The 19,293-nt window shown below is 37.2% G+C and overlaps 2 protein-coding genes across 2 annotated transcripts; both read left to right on the top strand.

The window, feature by feature from the left end:
- The first annotated feature begins 4,825 nt into the window (after positions 1 to 4,825).
- On the top strand, positions 4,826 to 8,271 carry LOC113336761 (signal peptidase complex subunit 3B-like). The gene is made up of 6 exons (XM_026582431.1): positions 4,826 to 5,090; positions 5,192 to 5,239; positions 6,454 to 6,516; positions 6,790 to 6,843; positions 7,688 to 7,774; positions 7,876 to 8,271. The coding sequence occupies exons 1-6, from the start codon at positions 4,965 to 4,967 to the stop codon at positions 7,999 to 8,001; spliced, it is 504 nt and encodes a 167-aa protein (XP_026438216.1). The 5' UTR covers positions 4,826 to 4,964; the 3' UTR covers positions 8,002 to 8,271.
- Positions 8,272 to 9,052: 781 nt separating this feature from the next.
- LOC113336760 (cation/calcium exchanger 5-like) lies at positions 9,053 to 12,675 on the top strand. Its single transcript, XM_026582430.1, has 3 exons — positions 9,053 to 9,638; positions 9,757 to 10,235; positions 11,370 to 12,675. Exons 1-3 carry the CDS (start codon positions 9,200 to 9,202, stop codon positions 12,132 to 12,134), a joined length of 1,683 nt encoding a protein of 560 aa, XP_026438215.1. The 5' UTR covers positions 9,053 to 9,199; the 3' UTR covers positions 12,135 to 12,675.
- Positions 12,676 to 19,293: the final 6,618 nt, after the last annotated feature.

The following is a 19,293-nucleotide window of genomic DNA, read 5'->3' on the forward strand; positions in this document are numbered from 1 at the left end:
CAAGACCAGAACACGCAACTACAGAGAAAATAGTTGGGTCTGGCTTCACAATCCCAACGAAGTCTTCAAGTCGTTAACCTACAGGGTTTCATGAAAAACCTAAGGTTAAAGTAGAATCTACTCTAGTTGCAACTAGTATCACACAAGAGGTGTGGGGATTAGGTTTCCTAGTTGCTAGAGTTCTCATTTATATATTCTTCAAATCAGGGTTTGCAAGCAATGCTACCTTGGTATAAAGCATTCAATATTCACCGTTAGATGAAAACCTGATTAGACTCAAGCTAATATCATTCAACCGTTAGATCGAACTTAGCTTGTTATACACAAATGAAAAGTTACTTCATTTAGATAAGAGTAACCGTACCTAAACGTGTACACCTTTATTGGCTCAACAATAGTTAACAAAAGTTATCCATATGAACACTTTCATATCAACCTTATTCATCTTAACCATAACTAGTTCAAATGACTCAAATGAAGCTAGTTCTAGAGTTGTTCAATTGTTTATATTCTCACAGAAGTATACAAGACACAATTGACGCAAAATCGATTTGATTCACTCGAATCAAGTCATGAACATTATAGCCACAGTTTGCAAAAGATTGCATTCCTTATTATATAAATATATTAGTTCATGAACAAATCGATTTTAGAACTTAACTTACTCAGGTATGCATACGGGTACGCATACCTAAGTACCCGGACTAAGTTTGGGTTCGCCAATATGCGAAAGGGTACCCATACCTTCCAAACTCAGCAGAAATTTCCGGACCTGAACCTCATGCCAGTATGCGTACCGGTATGCGTACAAGGTTCCCGGACTTTCACTAAGCCAACCGGTACACATACGGGTATGCATACTATATGGTTCCCGGACTTGGATTACATATATGCAAGTACGCATACTATGCTTATATCCAATTTTTCTAAACTCCATTTCAATCATTGAAACATTCTCGGAAGACGACAATAGCTGTCTCACACAAATTATTAGCTTCAAAGCAATTTTCAAATGATCGAATGATCACTACGAAACATTCCAAGTCTACATCAAATGATTGTCTCACACAAATAATGTAAGATGTTACAAGGCGATTTTCACATGATCATCTTTTGACTTTCGTCAAGAATATAAGATAATTAAAGCGAAAGCTTACCAACACATATTTCGAGAAATATGTAAGCGAGTTAAATTCAGCTAGAAATATCAAATGTGCATAATTGAAGTTTATATAGCTATACGACTTTTGTCTCAAATAAGAGATAGAATAGATAGACTTTTGAGTGATAAATGAGTTCAAGTCTCTACATACCTTTTGTTGATGAAGTTCCACAAGCTCCCCTTAGTAGTTCTTCGTCTTCAATCGATGAACGCAGTGAAGTCTAATGCTCAACTACACTTTCTATCCTAATCTGAGACTTAGCTATAAGTAGACTAGAAATCAAGACTTATAGTTTTGATAACTAAAATTGACAAGCAAGCTTGAGATAGCAACGCTTGCGAGCTCAACCGAGCAGTGCTCTAACATGTTAGTTTAGGCCAGAGTCCTACATATTGATCTCTCGAACTCAAAGCACTCTCGTGTAGTGCATCTGTTTGCAAAAGGTTAAAGCAATTTGCTCGGTCGAGATTCTCCTCCGTACGGTCGTCTCTCCACTTTCTTAAAAAACCAGCAAATCGTTTTCTCCCATCAACAGTAAGTAGTGCTTCTTAAGTTCATTCCAATATCCTACCGTAGGAGTTGGCTCGTGTTTTGGGACAAAATAGTTATCGGCGTTCTTTGTTCCTTGAACCATCAAATTGAAATTTTCATTCTCCACGTCGGGCACCATTTGGACACAAGAAAGTTGTTTTAGTATTCTTCGTGGATTATACATTGAGTAGCCGTTAGTATACCAAATTGGTCCATAATAACCCGAGGCCAAAGATAAATCCCGAACTTCGACTTCATTTACATCTATATCATCGGGTACGACGTATGGGTGAAATACCACATCGTTCACCATCAGGTTATCCAATTTCTACCTCAACGAAGTCAACTGTTCTTCTTTGGACTTCTTCTGTGCATCCAAGAACACCCACTTTTCTGTTGTAGGTGCGCCATAGGGATAAGGTGACTTCTATTTAGTCAATCCTAAAAAAGGGAAGTGGTCATAGATCCAAACCTATGCGAAAAACGAAAATATTAACCACATAAATGAAAATTAAATTGGAAGCACAAAATCTGATCAAATAATTTGCTAATTAAAAATGTAGAACGTCACTGAATAAGAGTTAAGTAGCCTCCAATTTGAGTTATCTTAATCCTCGACCCTTTGTTCAGCTCTGCCTGAAGAAATGCAACCATCCCAGTGGCCCAAGAGTAGTTGTTGACCTCATCGAGGTCCACAGAAAGCTGTAGATAATGTGCATCCACCCTATTTCCAGAAGTGTCGATAAAAATAACAGTTCATAGATGATATAACCAATAAGGAGTGATATGATGCTTAAGCGTCTCCTCGTCCATCACCAACTTTCCCTTCTTTACCTTATGTTTTGTCTTTTCAAATGCTTCCTTCAACTTTACCAACTTGAATTTCTTCACCATCTTCTTCAGCGCTCCATTTTCGTCTTTTGGATTATACTCATCGCTAGGTTTAGGGTCCTTCACAGAACGTATAAACTCACATTGGTCCTTTCTTGCATCCCATCCTAGACACTTTAGAGTCAATGTTTCAAGGGCTTCATAACGCATCGAAGGTTTGTAGCCTTCTCGAACACATTTACCTTCCACTGGTATGACGATGATTATCATGCAATCATCGGGACTAATTCCCATCTCGCCAAATGGAAGATGCATGGTAGGTGTCTCCGGATAATGTCTCTCAAGAAATGCAGATACGCCAACAACTCAAACTCCTCATGTGTGTAAATAATGGCATTCCATAACACGCATTTTTTCACCTCCGCAACAAAATCGTCACACTCATTTTTAACATCCTATGTGGACGCCTTTTGACGACAAATAAGACGAACTGCATTATTGTGATCCTATAAAAAGAACATAACACTATTAATACTCAACAAAACATATGTCCAAAAAAACAAAAAAAAACGTGTTTAGTTTGTTAAATACCTTTGTCGCATAGATATTCGCATCCCATGAGTGTTTGTAGCCAAAAAATGTTTCCCCTCCGTCATTTGGACTACCATAAGTTGGGATCTTGGGTGACAAACATAAATCATCATCCGAAATGTGTGAATATCTAGGACCAGGCGGCTTCGGCTTCTTTTTCTCTTTAAAAGGAACAATTTCTCGAATTTCTTGTTCTTCAGCCTCTTCCTCTTCTTCAGAGTCATCCTCTTCTTCCTCTTGTCATTCTTCTTCTTCGGCCTCTATCTCTCTTTCTTCTTCCGACTCTTTCTCTTCTTCTCATTCTTTGCTTGTCTTTGTTGTTCTGCCTCTTCCTCTTCATCCTCCACATCTTCATCCTCTTGATTGCCTTGCTCTTCTTCATCATCTTTTTTTTTTCTTCAACAACATGATCAATTGTATTATCCATCACCTATTCATTGACATCTTGGATTACATTACGAACATTCTCTTGGTTGACTTCCGGTAACAACCCCCTCCATGTTTAGCATTTTTGGCACCACGGTTTCGGAAATCTAAATGTATTCTACCACGAGGGATGAGAGTTTTCAAATCCTCATCTAGGTGTGGATTAAATCTTTTTCCTTTGTTCCTGATGAATGAAAACCAAAGTATTAGCTAAACAGAATAGAATATTGTGTTATCAAATAAAATAGAACTAAAGAATGAAGTTAACACAACATTTGGAGTAAACAGACAAAAGTTCGGTTACCTGGTATAAATTGCGAGGTAACCAAACTAACTATTTATTTATTACCAGACTAAAGTTCGGTTACCAGATAAAACCTACGAGGTAACCGAACTACATATTACCAAAGTTCGGTTACCATAAAAATTTATCGACAAAACCAAACTTAGTTTTTCCTTTGAAACAATGAGTTCGCTTACGACAGTTTTTTTTTTGCGAGCTCATCAAAATATGTAGTTCGGTTACCAGATATTAGGCTACTTCACCGAAGTGTTCTTATTTCTAGAAGTTCGGTTACCAAATCTAGGGTTTGACAAAAAATCTCCTAGCCGAAATGTATAGTGTAACTACCATTTTCAATGAGTTTTGATGATTTCTAATCGATTCCTTCAACAAAAAACGAATTAAAAGGAATGTGTATGAAGGAAATTACCAGTGGATTTGCATTTTACTCGAATCAGACTTGCATTTTACTTGAATCAGACTTCTTGGTTCCTGTTGGATGCTTGATTTGGCCTCTCAACTTTGCTTCAACTTGTTTATCAATTTGAAATTGATTTGGGAGATTCGCTATATGTGTGAGTCCCGGACTCAATCCTGGAATTCTTGGAGTCTGCTTGGAACACATTGTTTATAAACGATTGATTAATCGGCGATGAAATTTTTTCGAATCGACGATTAATGTCGATGTTTACGAAGAAGAGGAGAAGAAGAAGATGAAAAGAATATGAAGGGAAACTGATTAATCAGTTGGAATTGTTTAGGTTTTTATTTAGTGAGTTAGGTTCGTGGGTAGTAGTTAGATTAGTGGATCATTAGGATTAGTTATAATCTTAATTAGCATGAGAACAGATTAATCTTCTGTAATTTTTGGACACCCCCTAAAAATGTAGGGTAGATGTTCCTATAACTTAGTAGTCCCCGTCCAAAACGAAGTAGTCCCCAAAAACAACGTTTCCTGAAAAAACCTTAATTAAGAGAAAATAAAAACGTAACATAGGTTTCCGTTTTCTTCTCCTCTCTTTCTAGAGAAGATTTTCAGTGTCGGGAAAAAGACTAAAAATCTACCGACTTCTCCATTTCTTCTTCATTCTTCAGAATTGGGTGGTCGTAGAAAGAGAAACCCTTAAGACTAATCAAAAATGCATTCTTTTGGGTACAGAGCGAATGCATTACTAACATTTTCAGTAACAATATTAGCTATTATGTGTACTATGGGTTCTCTCTCTGATAATTTCAATAATCCAACACCCACATCTGAAGTCCAAGTATGATCATCTCTATCTCCCTCTTTCTCCTTTTAGATCTGTTTTTGAATTTTTGAAACCCAAGATTTTTATACACAGTTTGATCTTTGTTGTTTTTGTAGGTGTTGAATATTAATTGGTTTCAGAAACAACCTAACGGAAACGATGAGGTACTGAATTCAATTTTCTCGATTTTTTCTATAGTTGATCGGGAATTACATATGGGTTTTTTCAATGGATCGTTAAAAATTCTTACTTTGGGTGAATTATATATGTTTGTGGATGAAGGTGAATTGGGGGATTGTAATTCGGGTTATGTTGTGGGTTTGATCTGTTTTTCAGCCAGTGTTACTTACTGAATAATGATTATTTTTCGTGTGGATTATACATTGGTTTTGTAAGTGGATCACTAAAAATCCCTGCTTTGAGTGGTATTTTTACATAGATGGTCAATTTAGGGTTTTGATTAGTTGGTGGTAGTAGTAGTGAAATTTTGGTTGGTTAATGGTGGAGAGTTTGGTACAGATCTTGTTTTAAAGATCACATCATGTAGAATAATATGTTGTGAAACTAATTGTTGCCTTATCTTTGAAGAGAAAGTGAAGTTAGAACAACGTAATGGACAACTTTGAAATTGAATTACGATTAGTTTTCATTTCTTTAAATTATGTGATGAGTTTAGAAGAAATCCATCCATACTTTTAGTGTTTTTGAGTTGGAAATTTAAAAGTATGGATTGGATAAAATAGTTTCAGAGGTACCTTTCATGACTGGCAGTTAGATCACACATGTAGAATAATTTGTTGTGAAACTATTAGTTGCCTCATCTCTGCAGAGAAAGTAAAGAAAGAACAACGTAATGGAGAACTTGAATTATGTTTTCATTGCTTTTCTACTATTATGAGTTTAGAAGAAATGTATCCATGTGTTTCGTGTTTTTGAGTTGGAAATTTAAAAGTTTGGATTGGATAAAATAGTTTTTGAGGTTCCCTTTCATGGCCGGCAGCTAGATGATATATGTTTAGGAATACGTCTTGATTTGGTGGCTTTCGTTTTGGGCAACAATCATTTGGGGATGCAATAGTGTGGGGTTTTATTCGGTGAGGATTGTTTGTTCGTTTACTTTCTATGTTCTGGTTCAGGAAAGGGTTGGGATAATCTTAATTGTAACTATTTGAAAAATTGGGATTTGCTTCATTAACACCATATTTTGTGCTGTATCAATAAAGAAAAGGAGAAAACAACTATAATTGTTACTTGTTAGGTCTACTTGTATTCAGCCTTTATCTTATTTTTCGCTTATCGCTATCAGGTCCTGTTGATATGTGTTAATGGCATTACAATGAAGTATAAATCTAAACTTTTACTTTTGTGTTTGGTGCAGGTCAGCTTGACTTTGAATGTATCTGCAAATTTGCAGTCCATGTTTACATGGAACACGAAACAGGTAAGGCTGTTCTGCGTTGGTCTTTATGTTTCTGACTTTCTTCTGAGGGGATATGTGGAACTTTTGTACCTACCATGTTCCCAGGGCGGGGTTTGTTAATGGGAGGGGAACAGGGAGTAATACATTGTGGAAAAAAATTGTATATCTGTAGGAAGATAAAGTTAGAAGTAGATTGCGGTTAAGTTAACAATATTTAGCATGCTAGATATTCAAGTTTAAGTTTAATTAGGAAAAGCTGTATTCCCTCTCACTCGTATAACTCCAATTTTGCAGGTTTTTGTCTTTCTAGCAGCTGAGTATGAAACTCCTAAGAATAATCTCAATCAGGTAACGTTTTTGAACATTCTGCTTAATATATATGCCAAAGCTGTTTTTTATAGTTAGTGTTTCAAACTATAAGCTGGACCATTCTTGCTTTTTTGCTTATGCTTTTTTGTTTTTTATAGTTAGTGTTTCAACTTTACTAAAACTATATATGGTATATATAGCTGAATGACAACAAAAATTATTGGTTGTTGCATTTTGTCTTTTGCCACTAATTGAAGTTACTATCGTGAAAGAACAAACAATTGCAAACTAAAAAGTCAAAAAGAACACTAGGACTTCTAGACGATAAAAATATCGTTCAAAAATTATTGGAAGGCACAGGGAACCCAATTTAGTTGGAATAGTGGAATCCTGATTCGTGTACATTCGTCTTCTCTTCTCTTTTCTTTCTTTGTTTCTTTATCTTTCTACAGTTTTTCTAGTTAGAGCAGTGTCATTTTGTATTAGTTTGTGGGCCTACAGTGTATATGTTTACTGATTTACTCTGTTTTTCTTCTGTGGTAGTACCCCCTCTCTTTCTGCGGTCTAATAATGATTATGACACAGATTAAGCAACTGTTTGTAATGGATTTAAATGAATATTACTAGTAATAACAATGTCAAATGTTCTGCTGAATCTAGTTGAAGGAATATGGGTTTAGTATTAAACTTGTCAGTTCAGCTGAATAAGTCATCAACAGGCTAGATGGATTTTCAATTCTAAATTAATTATGTTGAATGAACAACTTGAAATTGGATTTATAAGTTTTTGTTAACCATGTGAATTTCAGTTTCTGGTCCCTGATTAGAATTTTGCAGAGATTTGAGTAAATGCCATTTTGACCTAATGTCTGTCATTACACAGGTATCTCTTTGGGATGGGATTATACCATCTAAAGAGCATGCAAAGTTTTGGATCCACACGACAAACAAATACCGCTTCACTGACCAGGTAACTCGTCTTTATGTGAAGCTAATCCTCTACTTCATTTTCTCCTTATTTTATCCTTACTATGTACATCAAAATGAGTGGCTTTTTGTTTATTTTTGTAGGGAAGCAATCTCCGCGGGAAAGAGTTCAATTTGACACTACACTGGCATGTTATGCCCAAGACCGGTAAGATGTTTGAAGACAAAATAGTCATGACTGGATACCGTCTTCCTCAAGAATACAGATGAGGGATGATTTCGATGTTTTAGGTCTAGTATTTTTTACTTTGTCTTCTTATTTATGAAGGATACAAATCGTTTAGTTAGGACCAAAAACAGTTACAAACAGAGGCATACATTTTTAGATAAAGAAGAACTGAAGAAAGTTTTTCCTTCGCAGAGATTTTCATTTCCCCCATCATTTTTAATGGCATTATAATTGCTCTATTACTCTGTTAAATACTGTCAATCAGCTGGTTATATGGATGGATATTTGCTAACAACTGGCAGGCTTGGTGATATGACCCAAATCCTGTTCTTTTTCATGCAGCGATGATCTGAAAAAGTTTAGGTGTTGATTAGGCAAATCTCAACCTGGGTATCCTGTATCACCTTGAGAGGATTGTAATATAGCACGTTTGCATAGCAGAAGAAGTGCTTCTGCTTCACAAAAAGTTGACGTTCTGAAATTTTATATCCAAACTAATTTTTGCTTTTTGACTTCTAGAAATCTACTTCAGGATGGGTAATTGGGTATCCAAACCGGCTATTAAAAAACCGAAACAACATCTTGTTTTCCTTGGATATGAAGGAAAAACTGGTGCTATAAATCTTTCAGTGGCAAGTCAGCATATATATTATAGACACCAAAATCAAGTAGGCAGCATGTTAATAGAAAAAACAAAACAATTTGAAGGACATGAATGAGTTTAACTGCACACACAAAAACTTGCAAGGGCTTAACGACACATAACAGGTTGTTCCACTTAGTATCCGAGCATCCGTTTCTTGTGGTATAAACTAAACAGAGGCATAGATTCTACTGCTGTCCCCGGTTACCAGTTTGCCATGATGAACGGTTGGGTCATGAGGTTGCTTTCGGATCACAGTGCATATGCAATCACAAAGAAAACTTCAGAGCACAAAAATTGGAGTCAGACGGCTGATTTTGCATCACAACAAAAGAGATTTTTGATAATGCAAAAACTACATCTGGAGACTTGAGGCAAGTTCACAACTTCACATGTAGATAAATATGTTTGGGCCACAGTGTCGAGTTTTGAAGTTACATAAGTATCCGGGCGCGGTTGTACTAATCGGGTTTCATTTGATCCATGATGACACCGACAAAATTTCCCCATTCGTCAAGAACTGAACAAATGAGAGATCATGGAAACTAAACGAAACTAGAAACCGAGACAGCATCTCTCTGACTCTGTCTCATGGCATGGCAATCACTTTCGTCAAAACCTCTGTAATTTCTCTAATACTCCTCTTCACACTCCTCTTCTTCCTAATCTCTCCGCCCCATCATGATCAAAAGCTCGGAAAACCCTTGGAAACATCATTAATACCACACAGGTCCCTTTTGAATTCTTCTTCTTCATGTTCATCAATTCTTGAAATCCCAGTACAAGAACGTTGTTCTTTCTCATTAATTCATTGTAATGGCGATTCAAATGGTCTTTTTAATTACTCATCACTTCATTTCTGTATCTTTAGAGAAAACCCATTCATTACAATCCCTATTCTTTCATGTATTCTTCTTCTGCAATTCTATTTCTTAGTTAAAACTGCTCAAGATAGATTCTCTATTGTTGTTACTAAACTGACAAAGTACCTTGATCTTTCACCCAGTATGGGTGCTGTTACACTCCTCGCTTTAGGTAATATAAGGGGTGTGTCCATTTGTTGCAAAGACCCTTTTGCAGGTCCTAATTCTTGTAAATGATTCTCTATTGGAGTAATTTGTCTGACACTTTTTGTTTGTTTGTATGTGTTTAGGTAATGGGGCACCAGATGTGTTTGCATCAGTAGCTGCAGTTCGAGGTGGTCATGCAAGAACTGGTCTTGGTGCTATTCTATCTGCTGGGACTTTTGTTTCTGCATTTGTTGTTGGTTTCATTACTATATATGCTGCACCTTTTAATGTGGATGCATCTTCATTTGTTAGAGATGTTTTCTTCTATTTGATTGCGGCGTTTACTTTGTTTTATGTATACTTGAGTGCTGAGATATATCTTTGGCAAGCTATTGGGTTTGTGGGGTTTTATGTTTTCTTTGTTGGGTTTGTGTTTTATATGGATGTTGTTAAAGTCGATGAAAAAGTAGGGAAAGATGGTGGTGGAGATAGTTTAGAAAGGAGTAAATTGTTGAATGAAGATTTGAAGGGTTTTAGTAAAGTTGTGGATTATGAGAAGGGTGATGAACAAGTTCTTAATGTCGAGGAGGAAAAGATGGGGGTTTGTGGAGTTCTTGAAAAGGTATGTTCATTGATCTTAATTGCAATTTATGACATATTCCATTATAATTGCGTCAAATTATTATACTTTATTTGGTAGTTTTTTAGCTTATATGTGGGTGCTCTATATTTCTATTTAGGAGCACATCTTCACTAATATTCAACCATTCATCCCCAATTTGGTTATTTCAGATATGCATTAAATGATCTTTGAACTGAACTGGTCAAGTATTTAGCTTATTGGCTATAAGCTGCTTAAAGTTACTTTTCTCTTGCTAGTTCTTGTGGTTCAGTTTTCATTGTCATGTACATGTAGCAAGATTTTGATTCTAGTTGGAATACACTTTAAGAGCCAAAACAACATTAATGAATCTAGCTAATTTAGAAACTTTAGATTGTACTGTATTTAAGGTGAGAATATGTTCAACCCCTGGTGCATTAGTATCCCAAGCTTTAGGCAAGTGAGATTACAATGTTAATGATGGGAAAATTAACATTTGCTTGCTTTCTTAAGGTGAGATTACAATTGGTACTCAAGCATGAGTTTAATAGAAATAAGCTCTACTCAGCAGGCCTATATTTATGGATCTGTTCTGCCTCTGCCTTTACACTTGAATTTGATAATTTGGCTTGTTTCCAACTAAGTTGACACCTTTGCCTGTTTTGAAGCGGATTTTTCTCCACATACGTATAACTTTATCGAAGGGAATGTCAATATAAGGACAACATGCTGATGCTTAAGTTGACATCTTTGAACCAACTACCCGTAGTTTGTTCTTCTTAATCTCTGTGACCACCACCACCTCACATTGCAACTAAAATATTGGGTTACGAGCTACGACACATTGCATTGTATCAGCTAACAAAAGCAACTTAAGTATATGGTAACCTTATCTCAAGTTCTCAGTTTTAGGAATGCATCTCACGCACTATAGCTTCATATGTAGTTCGGTATCACGTCCACATATATATATATATGGTGAAATATACGTATGTTATAAATACCTAAAGGCTATCTAATTTTGCTTCTTGCTATATTACTGAATGTAGTCCTGTAACCTACTCATTGCTTCTTTCCTACTTTATGATCCGCGCAACATGTGTAGTCCGTCTAATAGTTCCTATAAAGATAACCCTAAGGCTGTTTCTTTTGCAGATTTCAAAAATTTGGGAGTTTCCAGTCTCAACTCTCTTAAACCTCACCATCCCACAAACAAACCCTTCTGAGTGGAGTAGATTTTACATCTCATCTAATATCGCACTGTGTCCGCTCGCTCTTTTATACTCCTGCAATTCATTCGTCCCATTTGACCACGGTATCATTTTCCTCCTTCCACATACCCGGTTGCCTCTCTGGTCAGTCATCCTCTTCATGTGCTCCCTACTTGCCCTGCTTCATTACATCTTCGAGACGGAGCCTCCAGAATCTGAGCAGATACCAGCAGTAGTCATCGCATTTATGATGAGTGTATTCTGGATATCCACAATAGCAGGAGAACTCCTAGATTGTCTGGCAGCATTTGGAACCATTCTAGAATTACCTCCAGCACTTCTTGGGCTTACAGTACTTGCATGGGGTAACTCAGTTGGGGACCTTGTTGCTGATGTGGCCGTCGCAAAGGCGGGAAATCCTGCAATGGCAATGGCAGGTTGCTTTGCAGGACCCATGTTTAATATGCTTGTTGGACTGGGAACAGGATTGGTGATTCAAACAGTTGATGTTTATCCGTTGGCATATAAGATTCAGTTCCACTTGAGTATCGTCATTGCGTTTGTGTTCTTGTTGTTGAGCTTAATGGGTTCATTATTGGTTATAACATGGTCAAGATTTCGGGTTCCGAGGTTTTGGGGATTCTGCCTTGTTGGTCTCTATGTTCTTTTTACAGTAGTAAGTTTGGTCATTGCTACATTTTCAAGGTAAACATTTCGAAGGGTTAACACGAACTGTTTTTATTTGTTCGTTCTCCACCCCATTCAGTGACTCACCGGTTCATCATAGCAGTACGCTTCAGTTATTAGTGTAAGTGTAGAAATGGTTAGAGAAAGTGTGGAGTATTCTTAAGTGAAGCTATTTGGGTCTGTTCACCTGCATCCATTTGGGGTACGATCAGTTCTCTGTGTTCGGAGGATATGAAAGAGATCAACATATCCGGTAGCTGAGGTAAGAGATGTAATTGTATTTGGCCTTTATATTTCTTTCTTTTCTGGGTCAATTGGGGTAAATTCCTTTACCAATTAGGACTGCTTAGAAAGCTGTTCTTAATTGATGCTAGTCAATTTTTGTCAGGAAGTTCACATGTAGTATTGAGTGTACTGATTACTCCAATGATAAAAAAAGGTCATGCCTTAGTATGGGTAATCATTTCAGGAAGGTCATGATTTCAGTTAGAAATAAATGTTGTTTTGGCCATCTCATTTGTAAACTAGTCTTTTTGGCAATCCCATACTTTTTTTCTCCTTGGAACAATGAACTAGATCTGGGCCTTTCTCGCCGAGTATGGGTAATTATGTGTGAACTGATTTTGGGCATACCTAAATCTTTCTAGACATACAAAACAGTAGTCCCATCTTGGATGACCTTATAAGGAGTACCCTATGGGTAGTTCAATTACCTATATACCCTTAATACAAAAATCTAAAATTAGTTTTTTAAAAAATCAAAATCAGTTTCCCTTAATATCTCTTCTTCCTCCTCCTCTAGCCGAACTCTCCCCCTCCTGCGAAAAAAAAAAAATTCATCATCGTGATTAATTGTCGATTCGTAAAAATTTGATCGTCGATTAAACTCAACCACATAATGACCCGTACAAAGAAAAACAGGGACTAGGCAAACCAAATCGTCTTCTAATCCATCAATTGAAGAAGAAGAACCAATTGAAGATGAAGGTGTAGAAACTGAAAATCAACTACCAATTGACCAGAAATTGAACCAACTGCATCTCCAACTCCGGAAATAAGGATACGAAAGTAAGTTTCACAAACCCAATCTCGTATTTGTTGTTTTTCATCTATTAAATGACAGTTACAATGTTGGGTTCGGCTCAAAATTGAGTTGTGTTTTTAGCCGAACGGTTCTTCACAAAAGCTTCCTGTAAGTGTATATGAACAATTCGGCATGAAATTTCATCAAATTTCAAGCCGAACCTAGTCACCGATAGAGATGCATAGGGGTTCGGCGTATTCGATAATCATAATATGTGCCGAACCTAGCACATTTACGAGGTTCGGCTACTACGGTATTCTCAATATGTGCCGAACCAATAACAATATTTTAACCCAAAAACATAGCAAATTGATGTTCGGCTCATACGATTTTCGAAATATAAGCCGAACCAGTAATTATTTTTTTTCCGGGCTATTCAGGATGTTGTTCGGCTTACTATGAAACTTTCATATAAGCCGAACTAGTGTCTAGCAAAAGGGTTGGAATTGAAAATTATAGGTTCGACGCATGCAGTAAACAAATTCAGTGAGCCGAACCGTTCATCAATCGATAGATTCGGTTCATAGATGTGAGCCGAACCTCAACTTGTTTCGCCGAAGCATGATCCAAAAAATCATCTAAACAACCTTTATAATTCTGAAAATTATCTTAATCAATATTACTAACACTAATACGTAAAGGGTAGATTTGTCATTAAAAAAAATTTGGGTTAAGGGGTAATCTGATTTTGCTATTTCACAACTTTTTTTTTGTCTTTATGCAGTATACCTAGTAAGATTTCAGTATGCCCAAAATCAGGGTTCTTTTGTGTATATCTTTATTTCAAGAGTTTGGAGTTAACTGTGAAAGGATACCTATAGGCTTTTGTGGTCTCAGCCTCAGTTTTCTCTGCAACAGATTTCGGGTTTCTTGTCATCCTTGCAAAGTCCAGAAATGTGTGCAGCCAGACTTGGCTTGGCAACAGGAGAAACCATTCTTGGCGATGATCAGTTCAAGGATCCCATCCGACAATGCATTGAAGACTCTATGAACCTTTCGACTGCTTCTCCTTCTGCCTTGCTTTCAAATCTGCGACACAGTTCTTCGTCACTTTTCTGCTATTGGCATATTATTATTCCATTTATGTTTTGACAAGAAATTTTTTATAGACAAACAAACTATCACATACCAAAATCAGCTTGTAATTCCGATTGAACTGAGGTGGGTGTTTAGAGTCTGTAGACCACCAGACCAGACACGTATACTAAATTATTTACCCTTGCACATATAAGTAGACTATCCGCAACCCAATCACATTGTGGTGGAACGAATTCAGTCGACCAACTAACATTAAAAATTATGATCATCGGTTTTTACTAATCGACCCGCCAGAGCCAAGTCGTCTAATGTGGTTGAACTGTCCCATTGAGAAAAATAGTTAGAATTAGATTGCAGCAGGCCACTCGTAACCCGTTTATTGCTAGCTCGAGGCCCTTTTCTAGGGTTGATAGATTGTCCTCATGCCACTATAAACGTGGACCCACGCGATTAATAAAGTCATCACCTAACCCGTCCTGTGTCATATTATCTGTGATTCAATCTCGGTTTATCCAGATTTTATGAATGTGGATATGACCAAGTGTGGATAATATAGTGGACCCTAGGAATCGAAATGATCCACTAATAAGGTCGGTCTCTATTTTCCCTCTCCCTCAATATTTATTTTGAATCCTATTATCGGGGCTTGAACCCGATAGGAGTTTTGGGGCTTAATGCATCAGTGCTACACCCACTTTGAGCTGGACACCGTGGATAATTCCGTGTGATTCGGTCACGGTGGGTCCCGCGGGAATTTTGCAGGGTGGGCTGTTAGGTTTGGGTGGGGTAATCGTGAATGTCTCACACGGGATTATCCACGGTGCCCAGCTCACGGTGGGTAAATCGTTTTTGGGCTTAATGTGCCTGGGGTAACTAAAATATGAATATGGGAGATTTTAAGTGATTGAAAAGTCAGATTTACCCCTCCTTAGTAAATCAATTTTAAAATCAAATCTTATATAATCAAAACCTATTCCTAATTCAAGCCCCAAAAATCATAACCCTTTCATTTCCTTTCTTCTTCTTCTCAAAAACACTCTCCAAAACCTAACAATATCTCCCCATTTTCTCCATTGATTTCTGAAGCAGCTTAATGTTAGATTCTAAAGTTGATTCTCAAGATGGCATCAAGATCAAGAGTGACAAGATCCGGCTGATTGAAACCTGATTCTGAAACTGGGCAAGTTATTGATGTTCCTTTTAATGGAGATGTGGTGAACCAATCTGTTCAAACACCTGCGAATCCTCCACAATGACTCCTACTAGGTAAGAATCGAAAAACCCACAAGTTATTTTACCATTAGATTGAAAAAATAGGTCCGATTGATGGTTTTAGGGTTTTCAAAATTGGTTTTCTGAAGCGTTTACGACTGGGATATCATATCGTCCTGGCCATAATGTATGCCTAACGGTTGAGACATCAAGAACTCCCAGCCGTTAATGTCTTATGCTGTTAGGAAAATTTGAGATCCCAACAGTGAAATACCTTTACGGATGGGACTTTCCCAGTCGTAAGTCGTCATGTGTTTGTAGAGTAAAATTGGGTGATGAGTGTTTCGGCTGGGAGTTTCCTCACCGTAATTAAATTTTCCTAACCGTTATTTATATTTTCCAGCCGATACTATGTTTACGGTTAGGTGGTGTCACACTTCCCGGACGCAATTGTGTCAAACGGATTAATCTGCATGTTTCTTAGCCGAGACTATGTTTACGGTTAGGAAGTCTCACTTTTCCCAGCCGATAGTTTGTAAAACGGATGGGTCGTATGTTGTTTCCTAACCGTAATTGTATCACTCCCTGTGAATTGGTCCTATCTTCTGATATGTTTTTCATCATTTTTAGGAACCCTGAAAAGGAGAAAGAACCCCAGGAACTACCAATGTGTGATATTGCTACGAGGCTAAGTATATGATCCTTTTTTTGTATACGTTTCTCAAATTATGTACCACTATTAATTGAATGATGTGGAAATAGGTCAAGCGAGCTAAGTGGATTGCCAGGGGACTGATCCGTTACATTGAGGAGGTTTTATATTTGGATTGCGACCAACAAAAAACACTACTTCTCATGCTTCAGGAGTTACATAATCCAGCGAAGGATGATCTTTATACTAGCGACGAGGATGATTGGATGAGTGGTTCCCTAACTCCCCACATTTCTTCATTATCTTCTGAGGATGTTCCCAAGATTGTTGGTCGTAGTGGATGATTGTTGTATGTACTTGTTTAAGTCATTCCAGCTTTTCATTATGCAGACTTACTTTTAACATGTTTTAGGTTATGGATTTGGGTGATTTCGTTTGTTTTAAGTAATAGGATATTAATTTACCTTGAATGAATGGATATTAGTGTTTTGATTATTAATTTATCAGATTCTTGTTTAAGTATAACGAAGTGAAATTTGATACTGACAATCCAGGGAGAGTTAAGACTGACATTTATTGCAGAAATGGGATTAACGGTTAGGTGTTTCAGCCGTAACGGAGTAAAATTTGATACTGACAATCCAAGGAGAGTTACGACTAAGATTTATAGCCAAAATGGGATTAACGGTTAGGTGTTTTAGTCGTAACGGAGTAAAATCTGATACTAACATTCCATGGAGAGTTAAGGCCAGGATTACCAGCCGTAAATTGGATGTACGGCTAGAATTACCAGTCATAATTCTGTCAGTGCCCAGAAATACGGGTAGGATTCCTAGCCGTAAATTTGTTCATGGTTTGGTGTTTCAGCCGTTATTCTGGCAGTGCCCAGTAGGATTCCTATTCGTAAACTTGTTCACAACTTGGTGTTTCAACCGTAATTCTGCGAAAAGCTCACTTGAGCCATTACGGCTAGGTCGTGTCAGCGTATAACTTGGACGTAAGCACCTCTAAATAACCATATTTATATCATATTGTCATTGTAAACACATAATAAGAGTAAAATTTGATTGTTCATTTATAATGAGTGATTCAAAATACATAGGTTCACACCACATTGTTATCATATTATCATTTTAATCATCACCCTACAAAAACCATTGTTATCATATTATCATTTTAATCATCACCCTACAAAAACCATTGTTATCATATTATTACTAACCTTCAAAATACATAGGTTCACACCACATCTACTCATAGTCATCCTCATCGGAACTCATTAGTAGACAAGATCCATCCCTCGGAATCTGTAATGCATCCCAATTGAAATCTTTCCTCGAACCTATGACACCAACCCAATGGTATTTCGCTGTCACCACCGTCTCCCTTCCTTAATGGAGGTAACGGGAATTCATTTTTTAATTGGAGGCCGATATAATGGTTCGTGTTCACAAACCCCGTAATGACTATCTTTGGTGATTCTTCTTCGGTAAAAATACGTCTTGTTGGTGCGTATCTAACACTATGTGCATAGGAGATGGAATGAATAACACAATGGAATGATTTGGCGAGTAGATAGCCACATATTCACATTCTCATCCAATATTCACTTGTCAATATAGTGTTTCCCATTAAACTCTTTTCAAATGCTTTGAACTCCTCATTTAGCACCGCCTCCATGTCATTCCCCTCCTTATCCGTAAACAACACCTTTGGAGTATAACCTTCTTGATACAATAACTTCACCTTTAATTTGCACACATATAACTTTCCTTCGTCTCTTCTTTTAAGAAGCAAAACACAACGGTAAATATCAACTTGGTAGATGTTTTCCCAACAAAGTTCAATATCGGCATGTTGTATTTGTTATTTTATACGTGCAATCCATAAGGAGAGTTTGATGAAAGCATCTTTCCAATTGTACACATTCCGGATTTGCGATGAAAAGATATTCCACTTCCTTTTCTTCATCTGTTTCATAGGCGGTAGAGTACTTTTCCTCCTCAAACAAAAACAATAATTGTTGCACAATTAATTACTCTCTCTTTGCATGTCTCTTATCTAAAATTTTCTCTTTCGTTATAGATAGTTTCCAATGAGGATGAGTTTTGGGGGTTTAACACCTTCACTCCACTAATAATATCAATAGGTCTTGTGCGTCTTTTACTCAACACGTGTACTAACTCCTTTTCTAAGGGGTTGAGCCTTTCCGAATAAGGATGGTTGATCAAACTCTCCGGAATAGGATAACCTGAGACGACTTTCACCATAAACCACACTTTATTATCATCTTTATATTTAAATTGAAGCTTAAAAGGGCATCCGCATTTCTTCGTATTATAACGTCCCTTCTTCCTTGTGGTTTTTCGTTTATACTCACTACCCTTTTTCCAATGACTCTTATACTTTCCACTACACTCGCAAACCATTTGAAAGGTTGTGACGGTAACTTGTTTATTCTGGACTATGATGCACATCTTTTTCAACCCTTGTGATCGATCCCACTTCTTTGCATCTTCCTTATGTTTCCGCTCATAGTTGTTTGCATAGTGAGCACTTGTGTCCTCGGAAACTTTCACAGGTGGGGGTTGATCTTCGATAACCACCTCTCGCTCTTCCATAACTTCCTCTTGATCTTCCATAACCACCTCTTGGTCTTCCACCGGAATGTACGATACAATCTATAATAGAATGACATATGTCAAAAAATATTTTTTAAAAACACAGAAATGGCTGGGTCGAAAAGTAAATATTCAGTCGTAATAACCTACACGACTGGGTCTACCAGGGATATTCTAGCCGTCAAAACGTATACGGCTGGGTCGAAAAATGATATTCCGAACCGTAAATTATTTACGCCCATGAATTTCGGGCCGTAAATTGGCATGTAACTTGATGAGTCATCTTACGACCTAGAAAACGAGCCGTAAAACAAGTTACAGCTGGGTAACCCAACCGGCGCCGACAACATTAAATAGCATTTAATATTTTCAGCCAGGAAACGTAACCGCCGCCGACAACATTAAATGCTCCCCATGCACGTAGAAAAAACCTGGCCGTAAATTTGTAGTTACGGCAAGGAGTATTCATCGTTCCATCCGTAATATTTTAATAACGGCTGGGAGTTCATTAATTGTGAGATGTAAAACAAGATAACGTCCAGGAGTTCATGGGTTCCCAGCCGTGATTGGACCT

Source organism: Papaver somniferum, unplaced genomic scaffold (assembly GCF_003573695.1).
Source record: "Papaver somniferum cultivar HN1 unplaced genomic scaffold, ASM357369v1 unplaced-scaffold_154, whole genome shotgun sequence".
NCBI lineage: Eukaryota > Viridiplantae > Streptophyta > Magnoliopsida > Ranunculales > Papaveraceae > Papaver > Papaver somniferum.